This window comes from Balaenoptera borealis (genome assembly GCF_965194805.1).
Source record: "Balaenoptera borealis genome assembly, chromosome: 4".
Taxonomy (NCBI): Eukaryota; Metazoa; Chordata; class Mammalia; order Artiodactyla; family Balaenopteridae; genus Balaenoptera; species Balaenoptera borealis.
Genome location: NC_138861.1, coordinates 74988777 through 75011481, shown reverse-complemented (window position 1 = coordinate 75011481; position 22705 = coordinate 74988777). Strand labels below are relative to the sequence as shown.

General features: G+C 39.8%; 2 protein-coding genes and 1 long non-coding RNA gene across 13 annotated transcripts in view; 1 reads left to right on the top strand and 2 right to left on the bottom strand.

The window, feature by feature from the left end:
- Positions 1-245: 245 nt before the first annotated feature.
- LOC309627699 (uncharacterized protein) lies at positions 246-5176 on the bottom strand (the record flags this gene model as incomplete). The annotated part of the gene is made up of 2 exons (XM_082389851.1): positions 246-4292; positions 4665-5176. The coding sequence occupies 2 exons, from the start codon at positions 5174-5176 to the stop codon at positions 4013-4015; spliced, it is 792 nt and encodes a 263-aa protein (XP_082245977.1). The 3' UTR covers positions 246-4012.
- EXOC1 (exocyst complex component 1) overlaps positions 4712-22705 on the top strand; it is a 60564-nt gene continuing 42570 nt past the window's right edge. For 9 of the 11 annotated variants that reach the window (XM_082390135.1, XM_082390142.1, XM_082390141.1 and 6 more), the window contains exons 1-4: positions 4712-4842; positions 8909-9042; positions 12842-12972; positions 20395-20554. In XM_082390135.1, the coding sequence (XP_082246261.1) occupies positions 8919-9042; positions 12842-12972; positions 20395-20554 (415 nt within the window). In that variant the 5' untranslated portion in view covers positions 4712-4842; positions 8909-8918. Of the gene's footprint in view, positions 5014-8908; positions 9043-12841; positions 12973-20394; positions 20555-22705 lie in introns of those variants that run through there. The other 2 variants (XM_082390137.1, XM_082390136.1) reach the window with 2 other exon arrangements.
- LOC309627985 overlaps positions 15165-22705 on the bottom strand; it is an 85015-nt gene continuing 77474 nt past the window's right edge. Inside the window, exon 2 of the long non-coding RNA XR_014244088.1 lies at positions 15165-16562. This is a non-coding gene — a long non-coding RNA (uncharacterized lncRNA). The remainder of the gene's footprint in view (positions 16563-22705) is intronic.

Below are 22705 nucleotides of genomic sequence, written 5' to 3'. Positions count from 1 at the left end.
TATTTAGAGCACTAAACCAGAGGAATCAGGTTATAAGGCTGGATATGGGAGAATTTATGACATGGGACCATTCACCTGTGATTCTGGATTTAATGTTTTGGCAAGGACACCCGGAGCCAGTCCTAGTACAAAGCCTTGGTGCCTCCTTAAAGCTTGGCTATGCTGATGGCCTGTGCTAAATGAGATGTTATAGAACAATTCTGAATGAGTATTGAGAAAGGAATCAGAAGACTCAGGGGAGCAGAAGTGTTAGAACGAATTTATTATGTGAGATGAAAGAACTACCAGAATATGTTTCCCAGAAGTAAGGGTGTTGGAATGAATTTATTGTAAAACTAAAGTACCTATCGGTTGGATACGTTGCCCAGAAGGGCTATGATGCCAGTTGCCTAATGCTCAGGCCATTTGTTCCCGCAGATCTAAGGGTGCTAGAGGTATCTGTGATGGATAAGAGCCCTGTGTGAAATCTCTGGAAAGCCCCCAGTAAGAGTTGCATCACAGAGCCTTAGTGTTCTGCAAGGCCATGCCTGAGGCAGAGAACTATTCTCCACTGGGAACACTAGAGCTAACTATCATGAGCTGGATATTATCAGATCCTCTAAGTCATAAGTGCATGGGTACAGCAGCAATCCACTGAAGTCTGTAAATGGTATAGAACTGAGCCTGAGCAGGTCCAGAAGACACAAGTATTGTAAATTACATGAATGGGTGACTCAGACTCCCATGGCACTTCTGTAGCTCTGGTATATCTTCCTCAGCTCACTCCTATGCCCTCTTGGAGTTCCCTGTGACTACCTATCTCAGAATAAAACATTTGAGCCTGGTTCACAGACGGGTTGGCACATTGTGTCGGTGTGTAGGAAAAACTGGACTGCTGTTGCACATAGCTCCACTCAGGGGTGGCTTTAAAGAACAAAGGTGAAATGAAATCTTGCCAGTTGGTAGAGCTGGGAGCAGTATTCTTTATTGTTAGCTTTGTTTATAGAGAGAAGTGGCCCGAAGTACAAATATTTACAGACTCCTAGGTTTGTCTTTCCTGACTGAAGTGACTCTGCCAACATCCATAACACCAGAATTATAGTATCCTGATCAATGCTACTTTAACCAAGGAATCCATTTTATAGCCTCCTCCTAAAAAAAAAGGTGACAATATACACATGACCAGAGACTCCACTGATATTGCCATATCCCTCATCACTCAGAAGTAGCCAGCTTCTGATGTGGTAAATGCTTAAAACCAAGCAATAAAGAGTGTCCCCAACAGCTAAAGACATAGCTCTGGAAACCCCAGAATGGGAGCAGGATTGGCCCGTTTTATCATCACTTCCAGTGACCCACTCACAGAATTTGTGTTTCCTGACTCCCAAATTTAGGCTTTGGTAGATTACAGTAATTAGCTCTCCATGAGTTGGGTGGAGGATGCTTCACTGAACTTGAAACTCCCTCACTATCATTTGGTTACTTGGTTTCTCATGGCAGTAGTCACGTAGCAACGGAAAGAGTTACTACAGTAGTGGGAGTACTCAACTGTGACTGGCAAAAAAATCTGGGATTGTTGCTACACAATAGCAGTAGGGAGGAATAAATCTGGAAGGAATTCAACTGAGGCTTATCTTGGTGTTTCTGTACCCAGGGATAAGTTGAACAGGCAATTACACAATCATGGCCCAACCAGAGCAAGGTAAACAAAGGGTGAAGGTTCCAGTTACCTCGCTGAGGAAACAACCTATATCAGCTGATGTGCTGGCCCAGGGTGAAGGGAGGTTAGGATGGATAGTAGAGGAGGGAGTTAATGAAAACAAGCACGGTACTGGCATCAGTGTAGCAGCAGGGACTGAAGCTTATTCCACCAACTCTCTTATGTTAAGTCTTCGCAGAGATGGTAGGTGGCCATCACCTTGAAGGGGACTCTGTAAAAGACCAGACGTAACGAAGGGCCAAGCAGATGTAGTGGTACAAAGAGTGGACTGAGGGCTTCCCTGGTGGCGCAGTGGTTGAGAATCTGCCTGCCAATGCAGGGGACACGGGTTCGAGCCCTGGTCTGGGAAGATCCCACATGCCGCGGGGCAACTAGGCCCGTGAGCCACAACTACTGAGCCTGCGCGTCTGGAGCCTGTGCTCCACAACAAGAGAGGCCACAATAGTGAGAGGCCCGCGCACTGCGATGAAGAGTGGCCCCGCTCGCCACAACTAGAGAAAGCCCTCGCACAGAAACGAAGACCCAACACAGCCATAAATAAATAAATAAATAAATAAATAAATAAATAAACCCAAAGTTTAAAAAAAAAAAAAGAGTGGGCTGAAATAGACAGCATCTGTGTATCCTCTGTCACCACCTCAAATCCTTTCAGCCTCTTATTCCAACCACTGCTGCAGCAAACTTTTCTGAAGAGAGTTTGATGAACTTTGGGCAAGTACGACATGACTGCACCTCTCTTCTTCCTCAGGACTCCTCTGATGTGGAAGTCAGCTTGGCATTCACAATTGTGCATTTGGGAAGTGTGGAGTAGGTAATGGCCAGGGACATTAACCTTTGATCAAAGGGAGACAGGAGCTGACAGATAAATACCTCTTCCATTCTGGCTTTCAGTAGACAGTTTTGCGAATCATCTCACGAAGCTTCCCAGAAAGTCCTAAGGGATCAAGAAAACATTCAGATATGGTGACGACGAACTCAATAACACATCCTTATACTGCCTCTCCCTTTTCCTTGTTTCACTTCCCCTCCCTCTTCTCTCACTCTTGCTCCCTGCTATCAAAGCCCCAAATAAAATACTGCACATAAGCCTTTGTTTCAGCCTCTACTTTGAGGGGAATCCAGGAGGGGAGGGGAGAAAGGAGAATTTAATTTTTAGAAATTTTTAAATTTTAGTTTGAGATGCCTAACGGACATCCGAGTGGAAGTGTTGGGGAGGCAGTGGATACACAAATCTGGAGTTCACGTTGTAAAGCAACTATATTGCAGTAAAAATTAATTTAAAAAACCAAAAAACTAGAGAACAACAACAACAAATCTAGAGTTCAGGGAAGAAGTCCAGGCTACTGAAAAGCAATTCACTTCCCAACTTTGAAGAGGGCTGTAAACATACAAGTAAAAAAAAAAAGGAAGAAAAGAGAAAGAAAAAAAAGGACAAAATAGCACATGCAATTGTTATATAAAGAGTGCTCACAGTAAGCATTCTGGGACTGAGCAGGAAGGACCCAAGAGGTCTTTCTAAAGATCAGATCAGATCCTGCTCTTAAAAGGGAAGTCATTCAATGAAACTGAAAAGCATTTCAAGTAGCATTGACTAGAGCATATTGATCTCAGTAGCAGACAGGTCCCTACTATGTCTGCTGATTTTTCCACCAAATTATATCTTCAGCTAAACACTGAAAGATACTTTGCACAGCTCATTTGTCCCTTCCTCAGTGAATCCATCTTGACAGAGTGAGTTACACCCTCTTTCGCATTCCTATGGTGCTACATCTCTTTTTTTCTACTTTTGTTGTTTAGTTTACCACACTAGACTGTAATTTATCCCTCTATTTAATTCTGTCTCTCCAATGACGGTGTGTCCCCTTCTTAGTGGTATCCCTGTCTTTGTATCTCCAGCACCTAATACAGTGCCCAGCATTGAGGTGGCTCTGTTTTCAAATGAACGAATGCTTGCATTGAATGGGTCCCTGAAGAACCCTTGCAAAGGACGCTATTGAGCTAGAGCAAAGAAATCGCTCCTCTGAATTACCAGCACATTTATCTGACCTGTATCTCTCTTTGGTCATTTATTTTGTCTTATTTTATACGTATTTGCATGTATACCTTGTTTGGCCCTACCATACCGGGAACATCTTCAGGGTGAGATTCATGTCTGAATCACCTCTGCACCTCGATCAAAGTGCCTGGCATAAAACAGGTGCCAAACATATGGAATAAATAAACCACTTGCCTTGCAACCAGCAACACTGGCATCACCTGTGCTTCTCAAACTTAAACGTGCACAGGCGTCATCTTAAGGCGTTAAGATGTAGATTACCATTCAGTAGCTCTGAAGTAAGCCTGAGAGGCTGCATTTTCTAAAGAACCCCTAGATGATGCCCAAGCAGCTGGTCCACAGACCACATTTTGAAATACCAACGTCACTGTATCAATGGTTCTCCACCATAGCTGCATATTAGAATTTTCCCCAAAGATGTGAAAAGTGCTGGTGGGAACTTCCCTGGCGGTCCAGTGGTTAAGACTCCCCCCTTCCACTGCAGGGGGTGCGAGTGCGATCGCTGGTGGGGGAACTAAGATCACGCATGCTGCGGGCCTAAAAAAGTAAAAAAAAAAATTTTTTTAAGTGCTGGTGTCTTGGTCCCCCCCGTCCCACCCCCCCACATTCTGATTTAACTCATTTAAACTCTCCATGCCATAAGCAGCAAGTATCTAGAGTTAACAGAGCTTTACGTGTGCAAAAAAGAAAACATGTAATTGCATCTCTTCTTAAATGAACTGCTGAAAACAGCTGAATAAATAACTCTTCAAGAGAAACTAACACTAGGCACCAAACGCCCCAGCTCCCGAGTCAGTCTCCGAGCGACGGGGTCCAGCCCCTACCAGTTCTAAACACTCCCCTACGGCGAAACCTGCCCACCCGCCCTCGCCAAGGCCACTGCCGCGACTCCTTCCGGCTCTACCCGACCGATTTCCGGCGTGGTGGCTGGTCACGTGCCCGGATATGGGAGGTGGGGCCGATCCGCCGCTTCCGGTTCGCCGCTCGACCGAGGGGCGCGTCCTCGTAGCGGTGTCCGCTCCAGCCCCGTCCCATCTCTGTTGCGGAGGACCCGCTTCGGCACAGGCGGGCTCGGTCCGGCCTTGCGGTAAGCCTTCGGCCGCGGCTGCCGGGCAGTCCTGGCGGCGGCGCACCGACGAGCGGACGGGTGGACGCCAGGGTCTGAGGCGGCTCCTCAGTTCCGCTGCTGACCCAGCACCGGGGGGTCGGGTGCCGCTCCCTCCGCCGTCAGGGCCCCCTTCTTTTCCTGCCTGTCTGGGTAAGACGCAGAGTCCGGTAGGAGCATCCCCCGCCCCGGGGGGCTGGGAGGGCAATCCTGACACCCCTTTCCGGTTCCGCCCATGAAAACCAGATTTCACTGTAAAAAACGGCCCTGATCCGTTTGCTCTCTGGCGTGAACCAGGAGGGGTCCAAATCCACATTTTCTTCTACATCTTTTAAGTGCATTTCCCTGGCTCCAGGCACCGTGTTCTCGTCTGGAGGACAGTGCTCCACGCGCTAAGATGTCTCGAGAGCGTCCAGGGCCCAGCCCACACTCACTCACTGACATAGCACTCCTGCTGACAAGTTACCTGCCGCACCCTGTAATGATCCAGCTGAATTTAAGGAAGAGAACCAACGTAGAGTTTTGTGGCTGACTGCCACTGGAACATGGTCAGACATGGGTTCTTAAACCTGGGAAATAGTTTTGGAGGACGTCTAATGGTTCATTCACTGACTTACAAAAAATGTGCTGTAAAGACTCAGAGTTAATCACTCCACCCTGAGAACGTAGATGCCATTGGAGGCATGGCTCTTCCTGTCTTCATGGACGTATCTGTCACATACACCACCGTAACCTAGAATTGTGCCTGGCACTTCGCAGGCATCGATATTTGCCGAATGAATGAGAGTCGCATAGTGCTTTTCATTATGACTACCTCCTTTATGAACTCTGCCCAGTCCAGTCTTGTTTTACCACTTACCATACAGTCAGTCCTTTGCTTTTGACCAAAGAGGGACCACTATTAGTGATTCATTTAACCAGTTTTTACTATTCAGTTCAAGTTACCACAAGAGGTATTTGTTGAGTACCCACTAATAAAGGACACAAAACTATGCTAAAACACCCCCCATCCCCCCTTTCTTTCAAGAGAGTTGTTGAGATCCAGGAGCTTGTGATTTTATGAACCAGGTGGACAGCAAGTGCTTGATTGTTTAGTAAATGCAATAAGTGCTGTAGCAATTGAGAGGAGAGATCAGTTTGGATTAAGATCTTTATTGAATCAACTTCATATAAATTATGGAGTGTAGTTAGGGTTTGGATACATGATACTCCCTGCATGGAAAAGCTCCTAAGCAAAGATTTAAAGACCAGAATGAACAGAGAGCTTGGAGTGGAAGGTTTGTATTTGGGAACATTAGGAAAAGGTTGAGCAAGGGCATATTGTGATGAAAGCTATGTTTTCTTATTATTTGTCGAGAGTTTTGGGGTTGTAGAAGCTTGCAAAGAGATAACCAGATGCTGTGGTGTTTAATAGATGTGGTTGATATGAACCTGGGTTAGTGTGTTGGCAGCAGGAGCAGAAAGGATAAATTATGTGTAGATGAAGGAAAATCAGCAGAATGCTTTAGTTGTCATGTTATTTGGTGCTGTCATTTTGGTTAATTTATTAAATGCCTGGTATGTCTTTGCCAAGTTCTTGGAATGCAAAGATGAGTAAGACGTGGTCTTGCCTGCAAGGAAATACTTTTAATGGGGGAGAGAATACAACTAGCTAGACAATATGGTTTATAAGTGCTATGTTAGCAGAATAGAGGGAAATATTAGAGAAGTAGGAAAGGAATTTTTTTTTTTTCTTTGAGTGTGTGACTACTTCACAGAAGAGGTGACATTTCAGCAGGATCTTAAGGATGAATTGGAATTTCCCAGGGAGAAAAGAATTTCAGGAAAAAGAAATTGCACAAACAAGAGCCTAGAGACAGAAAAGCAAACTGGCCAGTATCCAGCGTGGCTTGGGCATAGGATAGAGTTGAGCTTTTAACACAGTGTGTAGGCCCTAGAACATATTAAGGGGTAGTAACATGGACATTTTATAATAGGTGGAATGGAGGTTAAGATGGGTGAAAATATAGAGAGATGAAGAAGAAAGCGGTTGGGGAAACTTGCTCTTCATGGCTTCTATATTCTCTGCAGGGTAGACGGTGAAGTCATTTGCAGAGAGGGAGGAGGCTGACACTAGAGTTGGGGGTTGAAGGAGAGAAATAAGGATTTGCAGTATTGATGGTGAGTAGGAAGAGGAATCACCAAAGAAGGTGTTAAGGAATTGCTGAGCAACTTTGAAAGTTTAGCTTTGATTGGATTTAAATATTTGTAATGAGTGCAATGAACATGGATATGAGGCCTTCTTAAATGGCATATGGTAGCCAAGAGAAGTAGAGAAAAAAGACAGTTTGTGGAGATTGGTGAACTGAGTGAACTGGTCTACAAATGGAGCAAGATCATTGAAGGGGATGGTGTGGGTGTAGGGAAATGAACACTGCCTCCAGGCTAGGTTGGAAAAGAAACTAAGCTTGGAGAGGCCAGATGGACTAGGAGAACAGGAGGGGGGGAGGCCGTCAGGAGACTAGAGGCAGAGATGAGGAGAAAGAGGGATAGAAGTGCGATTTTTGTGAGAAAAGCAATTTTTTGAGTTGGAGCAGGGATAGAAGTTTTCCAAATTGAGTAAAATATAGGAGATACCTATAGTTTACAAAAGTGTCCGTGTGTTTTAAAAATTCACTCTAAGTCATTTATTTAAAACTCATAATTTCTTCATTTTCCCATAGAAGCAGTGTTAGAACTAGGAGTTAAATTTCCTAAGCAAGCTCACACGTATGAAATACTATACATCTGCATTGGAAATAATAATGTATATACACACGAATATATATATACAGTATATTCAAAAAATAAAGTTGCAGTGAGTTTTTTTTCAAATATGTAACTTGTTATATTTGAAGAAAAATGATTAATATACCATAAAATTCACCCTTTTTCAGTATGTAATTCAGTGGTTTCCAGTATATTCAAAGGGTTATAAAAACATCACTACTATCTAATTCAAGGACATTTTCATCACCCCAAAAAGAAGCCCCATACACATTAGCAGTCACTCCCCATTCCTTCTTGCCCTCAGCCCCTGGCAACCACAAATCAATCCATCTATGTGGATTTGTCTACTCTGGACATTTCACATGAATGGAATCATAAAATATGTGGTTCTTTGTAACTGGCTTCTTTCACGTAGCATCATGTTTTCAGGATTCACTGATGTTGTAGTATGTATCAGTACTTTGTTCCTTTTTTATGGCCAAATAATATTATACTGTATGGATATATTTCATTTTGCTGTTCATCAGGACATTTGAGATGTTTCCACATTTTGACTATGGTGAACAATACTGCTATGGACATCTATGTACACGATTTTGTGTGGACATATGTTTAGCAGTTCTCTTGAGTATATACCTAGGAGTGGAATTGCTGGGTCATATGGTAAAACCATGTTTAACTTTTTGAGGAACCACCAAGCTGTTTTCTGAAGTGGCTGCAGCATTTTATAGTCACCAGCAATATATGAGACTTCCTTTTTCTCTACACCTTTACCAACACTTGTCTTTTTAATTTTAGCCATCCTAGCGGTGTAAAGTGGTAGGTATCTCAATGTGGGTTTGATTTGCATTTCCCTAATGGCTAATGATGTTGCGCATCTTTCCATGTGCTTATTGGCCATTTGTATCTCTTCCTTGGAGAAATGTCTATTCAGATCCTTTGCTCAGTTTTTAACTGGGTTACTTGTCTTTTTATTGTTGAGTTGTAAGAGTTCTTTATATAGGAAATTTATATTTGAAGATTGGGCGTGGGTTTTTTAATTTTTTCCTAAATTTTTAAAAAATATTATAATATTTGGTGAACACTTCCAAAGATTTTAGAGTTTGATATCACTGGTTCTCTAATTTCTTTTCCAGACATACAGCTTTTTATTTTTATGATGTAGGTGTACTAATGTATTAAATCATTCATCCTACACTTATTTGCCATAAATAAGATCATTTTTTAATCCTAAATGGAACAATGTAAGATAGAATGATTTTGAGAATGAGTATAATATCTATACTCTGAATTTTTTCAGCTGAGTAAAGATGACAGCAATCAAGCACGCATTACAAAGAGACATTTTTACACCAAATGATGAACGCCTGCTGAGTATTGTCAATGTCTGCAAAGCAGGAAAAAAGAAAAAGAACTGTTTTTTGTGTGCCACAGGTGGGTATCTAGTAAGTCAAGGTTCTTGTTTGGCATTCTTTTATTCCCTAGGGGTCATTTCCTCATTGTTTAAAATATTCTCGGACTTCCCTGGTGGTCCAGTGGTTAAGAATCTGCCTTCCAGTGCAGGGGACATGCATTCGATCCCTGGTCAGGGAACTAAGATCCCACGTGCCACGGGGCAGCTAAGCCTGCACAGCACAACTAGAGAAGCCTGCGTGCTGCAACAAAAGATCCTGCATCCCACAAAGAAGATCCTGTGAACTGCAACTAAGACCTGATGCAGCCAAATAAATAAATTTTAAAAATTTAAAAAATAAAAGAATGACCATGTATCACTTTTAAAAAAAAAAGAAATTCAATTTAAAAAATAAATAAATAAAATTAAATATTCTCATTGTTTCTGTGATTGGAAAATTGGGCCAACAAATTCGTTTTTTTTCAATTGTCTTTAAGTAAATCTTGAGTAGACACAAAATTTTTTTTTTTTAATTTATTTATTTTATTTACTTTTGGCCGCATTGGGTCTTTGTTGCTGCGCACGGTCTTTCTCTAGTTGCCGCGCACAGGCTTCTCATTGTGGTGGCTTCTCTTGTTGTGGAGCACGGGCTCTAGGTGCTTGGGCTTCAGTAGTTGCGGCACTCGGGCTCAGTAGTTGTGGCTCAGGGCTCTGGAGCACAGGCTCAGTAGTTGTGGCGCACAGGCTTAGTTGCTCTGTGGCGTGTGGAATCTTCCCAGACCAGGGATCAAACCCGTGTCCCCTGCATTGGCAGGCGGATTCTTAACCACTGCACCACCAGGGAAGTCCCACAAAAGTATTTCTGTAACATACATATAAGGTGTGAACACTTATATATACCACTATCCAGAATAAGAAGAATTTTACCATTACCTTTGAAGTCTCCTGTGTGCCCTGCCCTGCTCCCATTCCCTTCTCTCCCTCATTAAGAGGTAGCTAGTGTCCTGAGTTTTGATTTACTCTTTCCTTGCTTTTCTTTATCATTTTACCATATGTATTTGTAATCTCGAATATACATTGTTATATTTGCGTGACTTTGACCTTCACATAAATTGAATCATAGCACAGGTATTCATTTGTGACTTTTTCCACTCAACAGTATGTTTGTGTTTGTGAGTGTTATCTCTTGATTTTCTCCTATAGCTGTAATTCTTTCATTTCTACTGCTGTGTAGTATTCTACTCTGAGAGTACTGCTGTTTACTTACCCATCCTACCAGGGATGACCAGGAGGTTTGTTTCCAGGTTTCCTATGCGGGCAGCACTTCTGTGAGCATGTTTGTCCTTGTCTGCCAGTGTATACAGGCAAGAATCTTCTAGGGTAGACACCTAAATGTGAGATTGCCGGGTCATAGGCAGTGAATGGTCAACACTACCCTAATACCAGATTATTTTCAAAAGTAGTTGTACTGGTTTTCACTCCCACAAGCAGTGTGTGTTTCAGGTTCTCCACATCCTAGTCTAAACTTGGTTTTGACAGACTTGTTTCCAATCTGGTGGGTGTGAAATAGAATCTCGTTGTGGTTTTAAATTGCATTTCCCTAAGTAATAATGAGATTGAGCCTCTTTTCATGGATTGATTAGCCATTAATTTTCTTGCCTAAGAAATTTACCTGTTTAAGCCTTTTACTCGTTTTTCTATTCTGTTGGTCGTCCTTTTACTGATTTCTTTAAGTTCTGCATGTAATTTGGATACCAATTTGTTGGTTGTATGCATCCCAGTTTATGGCTTATCTTTTCACTTTTTGTGATGCCTTTTAATGAAATCAGATTAATCAATCTGATCATTTATGGCTTCCCCTTTTTGTGTCTTATTTAAGATGTCCTTCCATACCCTGGAGTAATAAAAGTATTCTATATTACATTCTATAAGTTTTATAATTTTACCTTTCGCATTTCAATCTTTGATTTACCTGTGTCTGTGTTTATAGTGATGAGTGTGAGTGTGTTTGTTTCTGGGTCCTTTCTTATATCTGGATTTTATGTTGTCTTGTGGGTATTTTGTTTTTTCATCTGAATTTTAGAATCAAGTCCCAAATTTTGTTGGGATTTTGATTGGAATTGTTTTGAATCTATAGTTCACTTTGGAGAGAACTTGCATTTTATGATATTAAGTCTTCTGTTCGTGAATATGGTGTGGTTCTCCATTTATCTTGGTCTTCTTTAATGCCTTGCAGTAAGGTTTATAGTTTTAAAGACTTTCAATAAGTTTTATAATTTTATTATTATTATTTTTTAAATGTTTATTTATTTATTTGGCTGTGCTGGGTCTTAGTTGCAGCACGAGGGATCTTTGTTGCCACATGCGGGATATTTAGTTGCAGCATGTGGGCTCTTAGTTGCGGCATGCGGGATTTAGTTACCTGACCAGGGCTCAAACCTGGGCCCCCTGCATTGGGAGCACGGAGTCTTAACCACTGGACCACCAGGGAAGTCCCAAGTTTTATAATTTTAAAGGCTTTGTACATGTGTTATATTTACCCTTAGGTATTTATTTATTCCTAGATTTTTAATACTATCGTAAATAATAACTCTTGTTAGTATTAATACATTTTTAAGACTTTATTTTTTTTAGAGCAGCTTTAGGTTTATAAGAAAATTGAGAGGTAGGTACAGAGATTTCCCTTATGCCCCTTTCCCCACACATGCATAGCCTTTCACTTTGTTAACACTACTCACCACAGTGGTACATTTGTTACCAAGAATGAATCTACGTTAACAAATCATAATCACCCAAAGTCCATAGTTTACTGTAGGTTTCACTCTTGGTGTTGGGTTTGGACAAATGGATAATGTCATATAGAGTATTTTAACTGCCCTAAAAATCCTCCGTGCTCTGCCTGGTCATCTCTTCCCCAATCCCTGGCAACCACTGATCTTTTTACTGTCTCCACAGTTTTGCCTTTTCCAGAATGTCATACAGTAATTGGAATCAAATAGTATGTAACCTTCCCAGATTGGTTTCTTTCACTTAGTAATATGCATTTAGCTTTCCTCCATGTGTTTTCATGGCTTATAGCTCATTTCTTTTTAGTGCTGCATAACATTCCATTGTCTGGATGTACCACAGTTTATTTATCCATTCACCTACTGAAGGACATCTTGGTTGCTTCCAAGTTAGCAGTTATAAATAAAGCAGCTATAAATATCCGTGTGCAGATTTTTGTGTGGACATATGTTTTCAGCTCCTTTGTGTAAATACCAAGGAATGCAGTTGCTGGATAATATGGTAAGAGTATGTTTAGTTTTGTTAGGAAACTGCCAAACTCTCCTCCAAAGTGACTGTACCATTTTTAATTCCCACCGTCAGTGAATGACAGTGCATGTTGCTTCGCATCCTCACCAGCATTTGGTGTTGGCAGTGCTCTGGATTTTGGCCATTCTAATAGGTGTGTAGTGGTATCTCCTTGTCATTTGAATTTACGTTTCCCTGATGGCATATGCTGTGGAGCATCTTTTCATATGCTTATTTGTGGTCTATATATCTTCTTTGGTCGGGTGTCTGTCAAGGTCTTTGGCCCATTTTTTTAACCTGAATTTTTTTTCTTATTTTTGAGTTTTAAGAGTTTTACTTCTCAAGTAATCTGCCTCTGACCTTCTTAGTCTGATTTAGATTCTTCCATTAGTATTCTGTGTATTCCTCAGTCATAGCATTTGTTATGAAATACTATTCCTGTTTTAGTATTGTGTCCAGGCACCTGACAGCTGTGTTTGCCATGAATGAATGAAGAATGAGGAAATGAATAATGTCTCTAATGAAAGTGTGTGTTTTATTCAACAGTGACAACGGAACGCCCCGTGCAGGTGAAGGTGGTCAAAGTCAAGAAATCTGATAAAGGAGATTTCTACAAAAGGCAGATTGCTTGGGCCCTTCGAGACCTTGCTGTGGTAGATGCCAAGGATGCTATTAAAGTATGTTTTTGTTCTTTGACATGAATTCAGAAAGTGTCTTTCATTTTATAACATAGTATGTTGTCTTCTAAGATGATCTAAACTTGTTTTGTGACCCAGTAGTTCACCACCTAACCAGCAATTAGTCTAAAGTGTATTATCCAACCTTCCATTCTCTCACTTCTCATTCGCAGGCTACTTAATATAAGTATGTATGTAAGCTGGTTTCATTGTTTGTGCTTTTTTTTTTTTTGAGCTACAATTATGTTTGTTCACAAGCTACATAACTAGAGCAAAATAACCTTGACTGTACATATCTGTATTTAGATTAGGTATACTTAGTATAAAATCCATAAATTAGTATGGATTTTAAAGTGGTGTGTTGTGTGAGTAGTTTTTTAAAAAATCATTGTTTTGGTAAAACCTAGTTCAGAAATCACAGAAAATATAACCAAAGTGAATCTTCCTTAGGTAGTCCTTAAAAATAATATAGAATCACCAGCTGAGGCAGCCAAGCTGGCCCTCTGAAGCTATGGTTTGAATAATGTGGCTCAAGTGATGGCAGTGATAGTGAGTTTCACCCCTTATTTTAAGGACTTTGAAGAATAAGATATAAGACATTAAATAAGATATTAAATAAGATATTAAAGAATAAGATACCTTACACCTTAAGTCACACTCAAACTCCAGGAAAGTTGAATAATACGATAATCGTGATAAAGGGCCACCTTTATTCCTGACAGTTCGAGGCATTTCACAGCAATACCCTTTTTTTAAAAAAAAAAAAAAGAAATAAAGTAGAGCCCCTCAGGTTAAAGTAGGTGCTTCTTCCTCTTCAGCCTCTCTAACCCTGCCCCTCATCTTCCTCTGCAGCCCAGAGGCACCTCCAGAGCTCTAGGGAATGCCTTGCACCACATCTACTGTGCTGTGGATGGGGCTGATAGCAAGGCTTACAGTACTGTAACTACATGTGCCCGTTGACTGAACTCTGCAAGTCTCATACGGTGATTAAAAAGGCACAGAGAAGTGAAAACTACCTTTGTAGAGCAGTCTGATAAAATAAAAGTCTGGTTTTATGCTGACCTGGTTACAGACCTCTGAGGAACTAAAAGCTGGACAGCATGACAGGCAGTTGAGTCAGGTGCAAGAAGATTTTTTTAATGAAGCAGAAACAGCTTTAGGAGAGTCCTGCATATCTGTAGAGTTGAGATTTCTTCCAAAATGTAAAGAATGCCTTTTCTTTAAATATTTTAGGCAAACTGGGCCTTTGCTTTATTCCTAAAAAGCACCCAGTTTTTAGAAAAATGTGGGATGTGGAAAACGGGGTCTGGCAGGGGCTTTGAATGTGGGTGCGTGTATATGTATTTGGAAAGAACGTGAAAATGAGATTGTTAAAAACACTTCAATTATTTAATAATTTCTGTTATTACGAGAAGGATCAAGAGTAGAGATTTTCTGTTTAAGACAAAATACTTCAAAGGCTTTTTAGAAATTCACCTTTATTAAAAAGCCTTTTTCTCTTCAATAGTTCCACACTTCATAACCCCATTGACTTGTGTAATTCATTAACATTGCTGAATGCTTATTTAAATGCTTTCCTCAGCTGACACCTCATTGCTGACTTGCTTAATGGATTTTTTTTCATTTTATGCAGGCATCTTGGTGTGTGTATGCTACATATGGATATAAAACATAAAATTTTTATACATAGCCTAACATTAGCCATTTTGCATCACTCATTATTTTTTTTTAAATTTTATTTATTTATTTATTTATGGTTGCGTTGCGTCTTCGTTGCTGCACGTGGGCTTTCTCTAGTTGCGGTGAGCGGGGGCTACTCTTCGTTGCGGTGCATGGGCTTCTCATTGTCGTGGCTTCGCTTGTTGCGAAGCACGGGATCTAGGCACGCAGGCTTCAGTAGTTGTGGCACATGGGCTCAGTAGTTGTGGCTCCTGGGCTTAGTTGCTCCGCGGCACGTGGCATCTTCCCAGACCAGGGCTCGAACCCGTGTCCCCTGCATTGGCAGGCGGATTCTTAACCACTGCACCACCAGGGAAGTCCCTGCATCACACATTGATTTGTGTGAGTGTTGCTGCTGGAGCAGTCAGCCTCTTTTATGGCATTATGTGAAATATTCCCAGGGAAGAGATCATTTCCCGTCAAGCTTCATATGAGTTGCCAAGACTCTTAGATTTCTTTATAAATACTAATGCAATTTTTTTTTGAATTTTTGAATTTTATTTTATTTATTTTTTTATACAGCAGGTTCTTATTAGTCATCCATTTTATATACATCAGTGTATACATGTCAATCCCAATGTCCCAATTCATCACACCACCACCACCACCACCACCCCCCTCCACCGCTTTCCCCCCTTGGTGTCCATACGTTTGTTCTCTACATTTGTGTCTCAGTTTCTGCCCTGCAAACCGGTTCATCTGTACCATTTTTCTAGGTTCCACATATATGCGTTAATATACGATATGTGTTTTTCTCTTTCTGACTTACTTCACTCTGTATGACAGTCTCTAGATCCATCCACGTCTCTACAAATGACCCAGTTTCGTTCCTTTTTATGGCTGAGTAATATTCCATTGTATATATGTACCACATCTTCTCTATCCATTCGTCTGTCGATGGGCATTTAGGTTGCTTCCATGACCTGGCTATTGTAAATAGTGCTGCAGTGAACATTGGGGTTCATGTGTCTTTTTTTTTTTTTTTTTTTTTTTTATTAATTTATTTTTGGCTGTGTTGGGTCTTTGTTTCTGTGCGAGGACTTTCTCTAGTTGTGGCAAGCGGGGGCCACTCTTCATCGTGGTGCGCGGGCCTCTCACTGTCGCGGCCTCTCTTGTTGCGGAGCACAGGCTCCAGACGCGCAGGCTCAGTAATTGTGGCTCACGGGCCTAGTTGCTCCGTGGCATGTGGGATCTTCCCAGACCAGGACTCAAACCCGTGTCGCCTGCATTGGCAGGCAGATTCTCAACCACTGCGCCACCAGGGAAGCCCTCATGTGTCTTTTTGAATTATGGTTTTCTCTGGGTATATGCCCAGTAGTGGGATTGCTGGATCATATGGTAATTCTATTTTTAGTTTTTTAAGGAACCTCCATACTCTTCTCCATAGTGGCTATATCAATTTACATTCCCACCAACAGTGCAAGAGGGTTCCCTTTTCTCCACACCCTCTCCAGCATTTGTTGTTTGTAGATTTTCTGATGATCCCCATTCTAACTGGTGTGAGGTGATACCTCATTGTAGTTTTGATTTGCATTTCTCTAATGATTAGTGATGCTGAGCAGCTTTTCATGTGCTTCTTGGCCATCTGTATGTCTTCTTTGGAGAAATGTCTACTTAGGTCTTCTGCCCATTTTTTGATTGGATTGTTTGTTTTTTTAATATTGAGCTGCATGAGCTGTTTATATATTTTGGAGATTAATCCTTTGTCCGTTGATTCATTTGCAAATATTTTCTCCCATTTTGAGGGTTGTCTTTTCGTCTTGTTTATGGTTTCCTTTGCTGTGCAAAAGCTTTGAAGTTTCATTAAGTCCCATTTGTTTTTTTTTGTTTTTATTTCCATTACTCTAGGAGGTGGATCAAAAAAGATCTTGCTGTGATTTATGTCAAAGAGTGTTCTTCCTATGTTTTCCTCTAAGAGTCTTACAGTGTCCAGTCTTAAATTTAGGTCTCTAATCCATTTTGAGTTTATTTTTGTGTACGGTGTTAGGGAGTGTTCTAATTTCATTCTTTTACATGTAGCTGTCCAGTTTTCCTGGCACCACTTACTGAAGAGACTGTCTTTTCTCCATTGTATATCCTTGCCTCCTTTGTCATAAATTAGTTGACCATAGGTGCGTGGGTTTATCTCTGGGCTTTCTATCCTGTTCCATTGATCTATGTTTCTGTTTTTGTGCCAGTACCATATTGTCTTGATTACTGTAGCTCTGTAGTATAGTCTGAAGTCAGGGAGTCTGATTCCTCCAGCTCCGTGTTTTTCCCTCAAGACTGCTTTGCCTTTTCGGGGTCTTTTGTGTCTCCATACAAATTTTAAGATTTTTTGTTCTTGTTCTCTAAAAAATGCCATTGGTAATTTGATAGGGATTGCATTGAATCTGTAGTTTGCTTTCCGTAGTATAGTCATTTTCACAATATTGATCCTTCCAATCCAAGAACATGGTATATCTCTCCAACTGTTGGTATCATCTTTAATTTCTTTCATCAGTGTCTTATAGTTTTCTGCATACAGGTCTTTTGTCTCCCTAGGTAGCTTTATTCCTAGGTATTTTATTCTTTTTATTGCAATGGTGAATGGGATTGTTTCCTTACTTTCTCTTTCCGATCTTTCGTTGTTAGTGTATAGGAATGCAAGAGATTTCTGGGCATTAATTTTGTATCCTGCAACTTTACCAAATTCATTGATTAGCTCTAGTAGTTTTCTGGTAGCATCTTTAGGATTTTCTATGTATAGTGTCATGTCATCTGCAAACAGTGACAGTTTTACTTCTTTTCCAATTTGTATTCCTTTTATTTCTTTTTCTTCTCTGATTGCCGTGGCTAGGACTTCCAAAACTATGTTGAATAGTGGTGAGAGTGGACATCCTTGTCCACATTTGCCTTTTTTTAAAAAAAATTTATTGAAGTATAGTTGGTTTACAATGTTGTGTTAATTTCTGCTGTACAGAAAAGTGATTCAGTTATACATATATATACATTCTTTCTTTTTTTTATGTTCCTTTTATTTACTTATTTTTTAAAATTTTTATTTATTTATTTATTTTTGGCTGTGTTGGGTCTTCGTTTCTGTGTGAGGGCTTTCTCTAGCTGTGGCGAGCGGGGGCCACTCTTCATCGCAGTGCGCGGGCCTCTCACTATCACGGCCTCTCTTGTTGCGGAGCACAGGCTTCAGACGCGCAGGCTCAGCAATTGTGGCTCACGGGCCTAGTTGCTCCGCGGCATGTGGGATCTTCCCAGACCAGGGCTTGAACCCGTGTCCCCTGCATTGGCAGGCAGATTCCCAACCACTGTGCCACCAGGGATGCCCAACATTCTTTTTCATATTCTTTTCTACTATGGTTTATCACAGAATATTGAATATAGTTCCCTGTGCTATACAGTAGGACCTTGTTTATCTAATCTATGTATAATAGTTTGGATCCGCTAATCCCAAACTCGCAATACATCCCTTCCCCACCTTTCCTCCCCCTTGGCAACCGCAAGTCTGTTCTCTATGTCAGTGAGTCTGTTTCTGTTTCACAGATAAGTTCATTTGTGTCACATTTTAGATTCCACATATAAGTGATATCATATGTATTTGTCCTCCGTCTGACTTACTTCACTTAGTATGATACTCTCTAGTTGCATCCATGTTGCTGCAAATGGCATTATTTCATTCTTTTTTATGGCTAAGTAGTATTTCATTGTATATATGTACCACATCATCTTTATCCATTCATCTGTCGATGGACATATAGGTTGTTTTTCTGTCGTGGCTGTGGTAAATAGTGCTGCAGTGAACATTGGGGTGCATTTATCTTTTCAGATTATAGTTTCGTCCAGGTGTATGCCCAGGAGTGGGATTGCTGTATCATATGGCAACTCTATTTTTAGCTCTTTGAGGAACCTCCATACTGTTTTCCATAGTGGCTGCCCAATTTATAATGCAGTTACCTTTTCGTTGTAAGTGAAAGTTTTTAATCTTTTGTCACTTTAATTCTGCTTATTGAGCTATAAATTCATTAGTACATCCATGCTACTGTAATATGATTGTACCATAGGTAAGTCTTGATCCCTAAATTATCCCACATCTTCACAGTGAAAGTCATATCACTTTCCTTGCCTACTTATGGTCTTTACTACATTTTATTCCCCCTAAATAACACTTCAAATTAATTGAATACATGATTAGCCTTCTATAGAACATTAAAAACATTTGAGCCTATTTTTAATTCCTTGGATGTGAAGAAAAGTATACATCCATATGTTTTCATATTTTATACAGTGGTCAAGTAGTTCTAAATTCAAGGGAGAATATCAAGGCATGAAAATATTTCTGTAATGTGGCTTAAGAGACATGTAGAGAGCATATTGCAGCTCTCTCACACCAGTTGAACTTCTTTTTCATTTGAAAGGACCTTAAAAGGCCAGTATTTTTTACTTTTGAGACACCTTTATTTGTTCTGTATTTTCAGAATTGTAAACAGGAGCAGTCCCTGCTTTTCACCTCATTTGTTCTTGGAAATCACACTAGGGTATAGATTGTATTTTTTCTCACATGTTATAATGAGAAGATTCACAGCTGTGAATAATAGCACATTATCAAAGAAAAAGTATAACTCTAAAACCCCATAGACAATTTAAAAAGAAAAATTAGGTCCACATCAAAACCAGAAACCACTGTCATCCTATAAACTAGGAAGCTGAGACACAGGCCATTAAGTAGACATCCTATACTTTCACTCATAGACCCAAGGGGCATAGAAAGGAAATTACCAAAACACTATGTTGTTTTTAATCCAGCTTCTTTTGAGAGGTAAACAAAATTTGTGCTATAAATTGAATTCTCCGAACCATTCTCTGCAAGTCACTTAGTCGATTTTGTGTGTGTGTGTTGTGTGTGTGTGTGTGTGTGTGTGTGTGTGTGCCGTTCTTTGCCATTTTATTATGTGCGGGTCCATGTAACCACTGCTACAATCAAGGTACAGAAGTATTACAGCACCTTAAAGAGCTCCCTCAGCTACCTCTTTATAGCACACCCATCCTCTTTCCTCCCCCCAACAATCCCTGACTCCTGACAACCACTAATCTATTCTCCATCTCATCCATTTCAAGTAGAATTTAATTTTGATTTATTTATAGTTATTGGAGAGTATCTCTGTGTAGATATTTAGATATGACATTATATAAACATAACTTAGTTGTGCTTGTGTTGACATTACCAGTTTCAGTGAGGGGAAAAAACCTTTTAGTCGATTTTTTTTTTTTTTTTTGCTGCGTTGGGTCTTCATTGCTGTGCGTGCGCTTTCTCTAGTTGCAGCGAGCGGGGGCTACTCTTCATTGCAGTGCATGGGCTTCTCATTGCAGTGGCTTCTCTTGTGGAGCACAGGCTCTAGGCATGCGGCCTTCAGTAGTTGTGGCACAGAGGCTCAGTAGTTGTGGCTCGTGGGCTCTAGAGCGCAGGCTCAGTAGTTGTGCTGCACGGGCTTAGTTGCTCTGCGGCATGTGGGATCTTCCTGGACCAGGGCTCGAACCTGTGTCCCCTGCATTGGCAGGCGGATTCTTAAGCACTGTGCCACCAGGGAAGTCCCCCTTTTAGTAGATTTGTAATGCTGATTATTTTTTCCAACAACAGCTTCAACTTCTTTTTGTTTTATTGAAATATATATTTTACAATAATGAAAAGAGGTTATGATCAAAAACAGTATCTTTTGTATATTTTTATTTCAGGAAAATCCTGAATTTGATTTACATTTTGAAAAAATATATAAATGGGTTGCCAGCAGCACTGCTGAAAAGAATGCATTTATTTCGTGCATTTGGAAACTGAATCAGCGATATCTCCGGAAGAAAATTGATTTTGTCAATGTTAGCTCACAGCTTTTGGAAGGTAAAGTTAAATAAAAATGTATATGTAAAATCAGGTATATCTATAAGTGAATATATAATTTGGCATTTCTCAAAGTATTTAAAACTCTGAATTATCTTTTTTGTAAAGGAATTTTAAGATAATTTTTCTTATTGCAGAAGTGATGCTTGTTCATTATAGAAAACTGATTCATTAAATTAAATGAATATCACTTATAAACTTAATCCTCAGAGATAACTATGCATTTCTATGCATACTGAAATGCTTTTTTTAAAATAAAGAAATTTATGTTGCTACCTAACATGCTTTTTCATATAATGTTTCATGAACGTTTTCCATGTTATTAAACACTTACCCCATCATTATTTTTAATGGCACCATAGTATTCCATTGTATTGGATATACTATAATTTTTTAACTAATCACTTTTAAAAAATTTTCCAATCTTTGCTTATCTTAAACAACTCTGAGATGAATATCCTTGTAGCTGTATTTTTGTGTAGAGTGTAGGTGTAGTGTTTAAGAAACAACTCTGGAGTCAGACTGCCTGGGTTCAAATACTGGCTTTGTCACTTACTATAGCTGTGTGACCTTGGGTTACTCTATGTTTCAGTTTCTCGTGTGTCAGAAACAGAGATAATAATAGTGTCAACTCCATAGGATTGTTGTAGGGATTAAATTAATATATGAACATGATGAGAACAATGCCAGATATATAGTAAGTACTCAATTATATATTAACAATTATTCTATTATCAGGATAAAGTCCTAAGACATGAGGTTAATTAGGGTATTTTAGATCAGTATATCTTCAGGAATATTACTAGGGATTGTTTTGTGTTATAAGACAAAAACTCTACTGTTAATTGTTGAAAACATACAATGAGTTTTTTTTCTTTTAAAATTTCTTTTATAAAGACATACACGTTGTGAGAAGATGGGTTCTGTGTGCCTTGCGGATGCAATTTGTGTTGTATTCTTTATCTCAAAGGAAGCAATTGAAGTAACAGCAGGTGGACAGAGTTGTTGCCCCTGTTTATTGAGAAAAAAAAAAGTATATTTGTTCTAAATTATATATTAGAAAGAAAACTTAGATTTGTCCTAAGTTGTATGTTAGCATTTAAAAATAGAAGCTTCTGTCAAGTGAAACATCTGAAATTGCCAATATTCAACCATTTTGACCTATAAAAATGGCAATTTCAGATGCTTCAAACTATTCCTTGACTTAGTCATTTGCCTCTGTCCTTTCTCCATTTTGTTTTACTTAATTCCTTTGCTGTTTGGTCATCTATCTTTCTGTCCTTAAATGTAGTATTCTTGTCCATCACTTATTAATTAGTGAGGCCGTTACTGGTTTCAGGCTTGATGCTTGGAACTGGCAGAGGCAAGTCACATCTCTCAGGCCACATGCTTCTCCCTGCAGTGGGGCTGGCCTTGTGTCGGAGACCTCAGGGTTGCCATCTCGCCAACATTAGCCTCCAGTGTCTTGGTGGTTGAGTGTGTTGAGGGAATGACCTTTAAGAAATTTATGGTAATTTTCCATGCCTTGAATAGCAGCTTAATTTGTTCTGAGTAGCTTTCTTTTTTTTTTTTTTTAACCATTTCAGGGTTGAACATTCTGATCAGTGAATGATTCGTAAGCTTTCTGTTCTGTTTTCGAATATGATGTGTTTCCAATTGTTACTTATTGCCTAAGATGTATTTTAAACCAATATATTTCATTCAGTCAACAATATGGGCAAGTACATACCTACCTGTATTTACCTCATTAAGGAATATTACCAAAATCAATGAGAAGAGTATTGCTGTTTTTTGAGAATGAGGTGACTAGCTTTAAAAAAAGACGACATTTAATTTTTCAGGGCCTTAAACAAAGGTGTAGACATTTTTATTTTTATAAATATTACCTAATTGAGATCAATTTTAAGAATACTGAGATCCTTAAGGATCTCATTTTGAAAATCACTTTCTATAAATCAGTAACTGTTGCTTTGGTTCAATGGAGTTCATATAGTGGCTTTATTAATGTCCATGAACTTGTTTAATGTTTTACTGGACTTTAAAATTATGGCCACTAACTCCCATTTTTAAAAAAAAGTCTCTAAGCTTTGGGTTATGTTAGAAAACAAATGAGAAATTATCAACATCTCCTTTTAAGAGCTAAGTAATCAT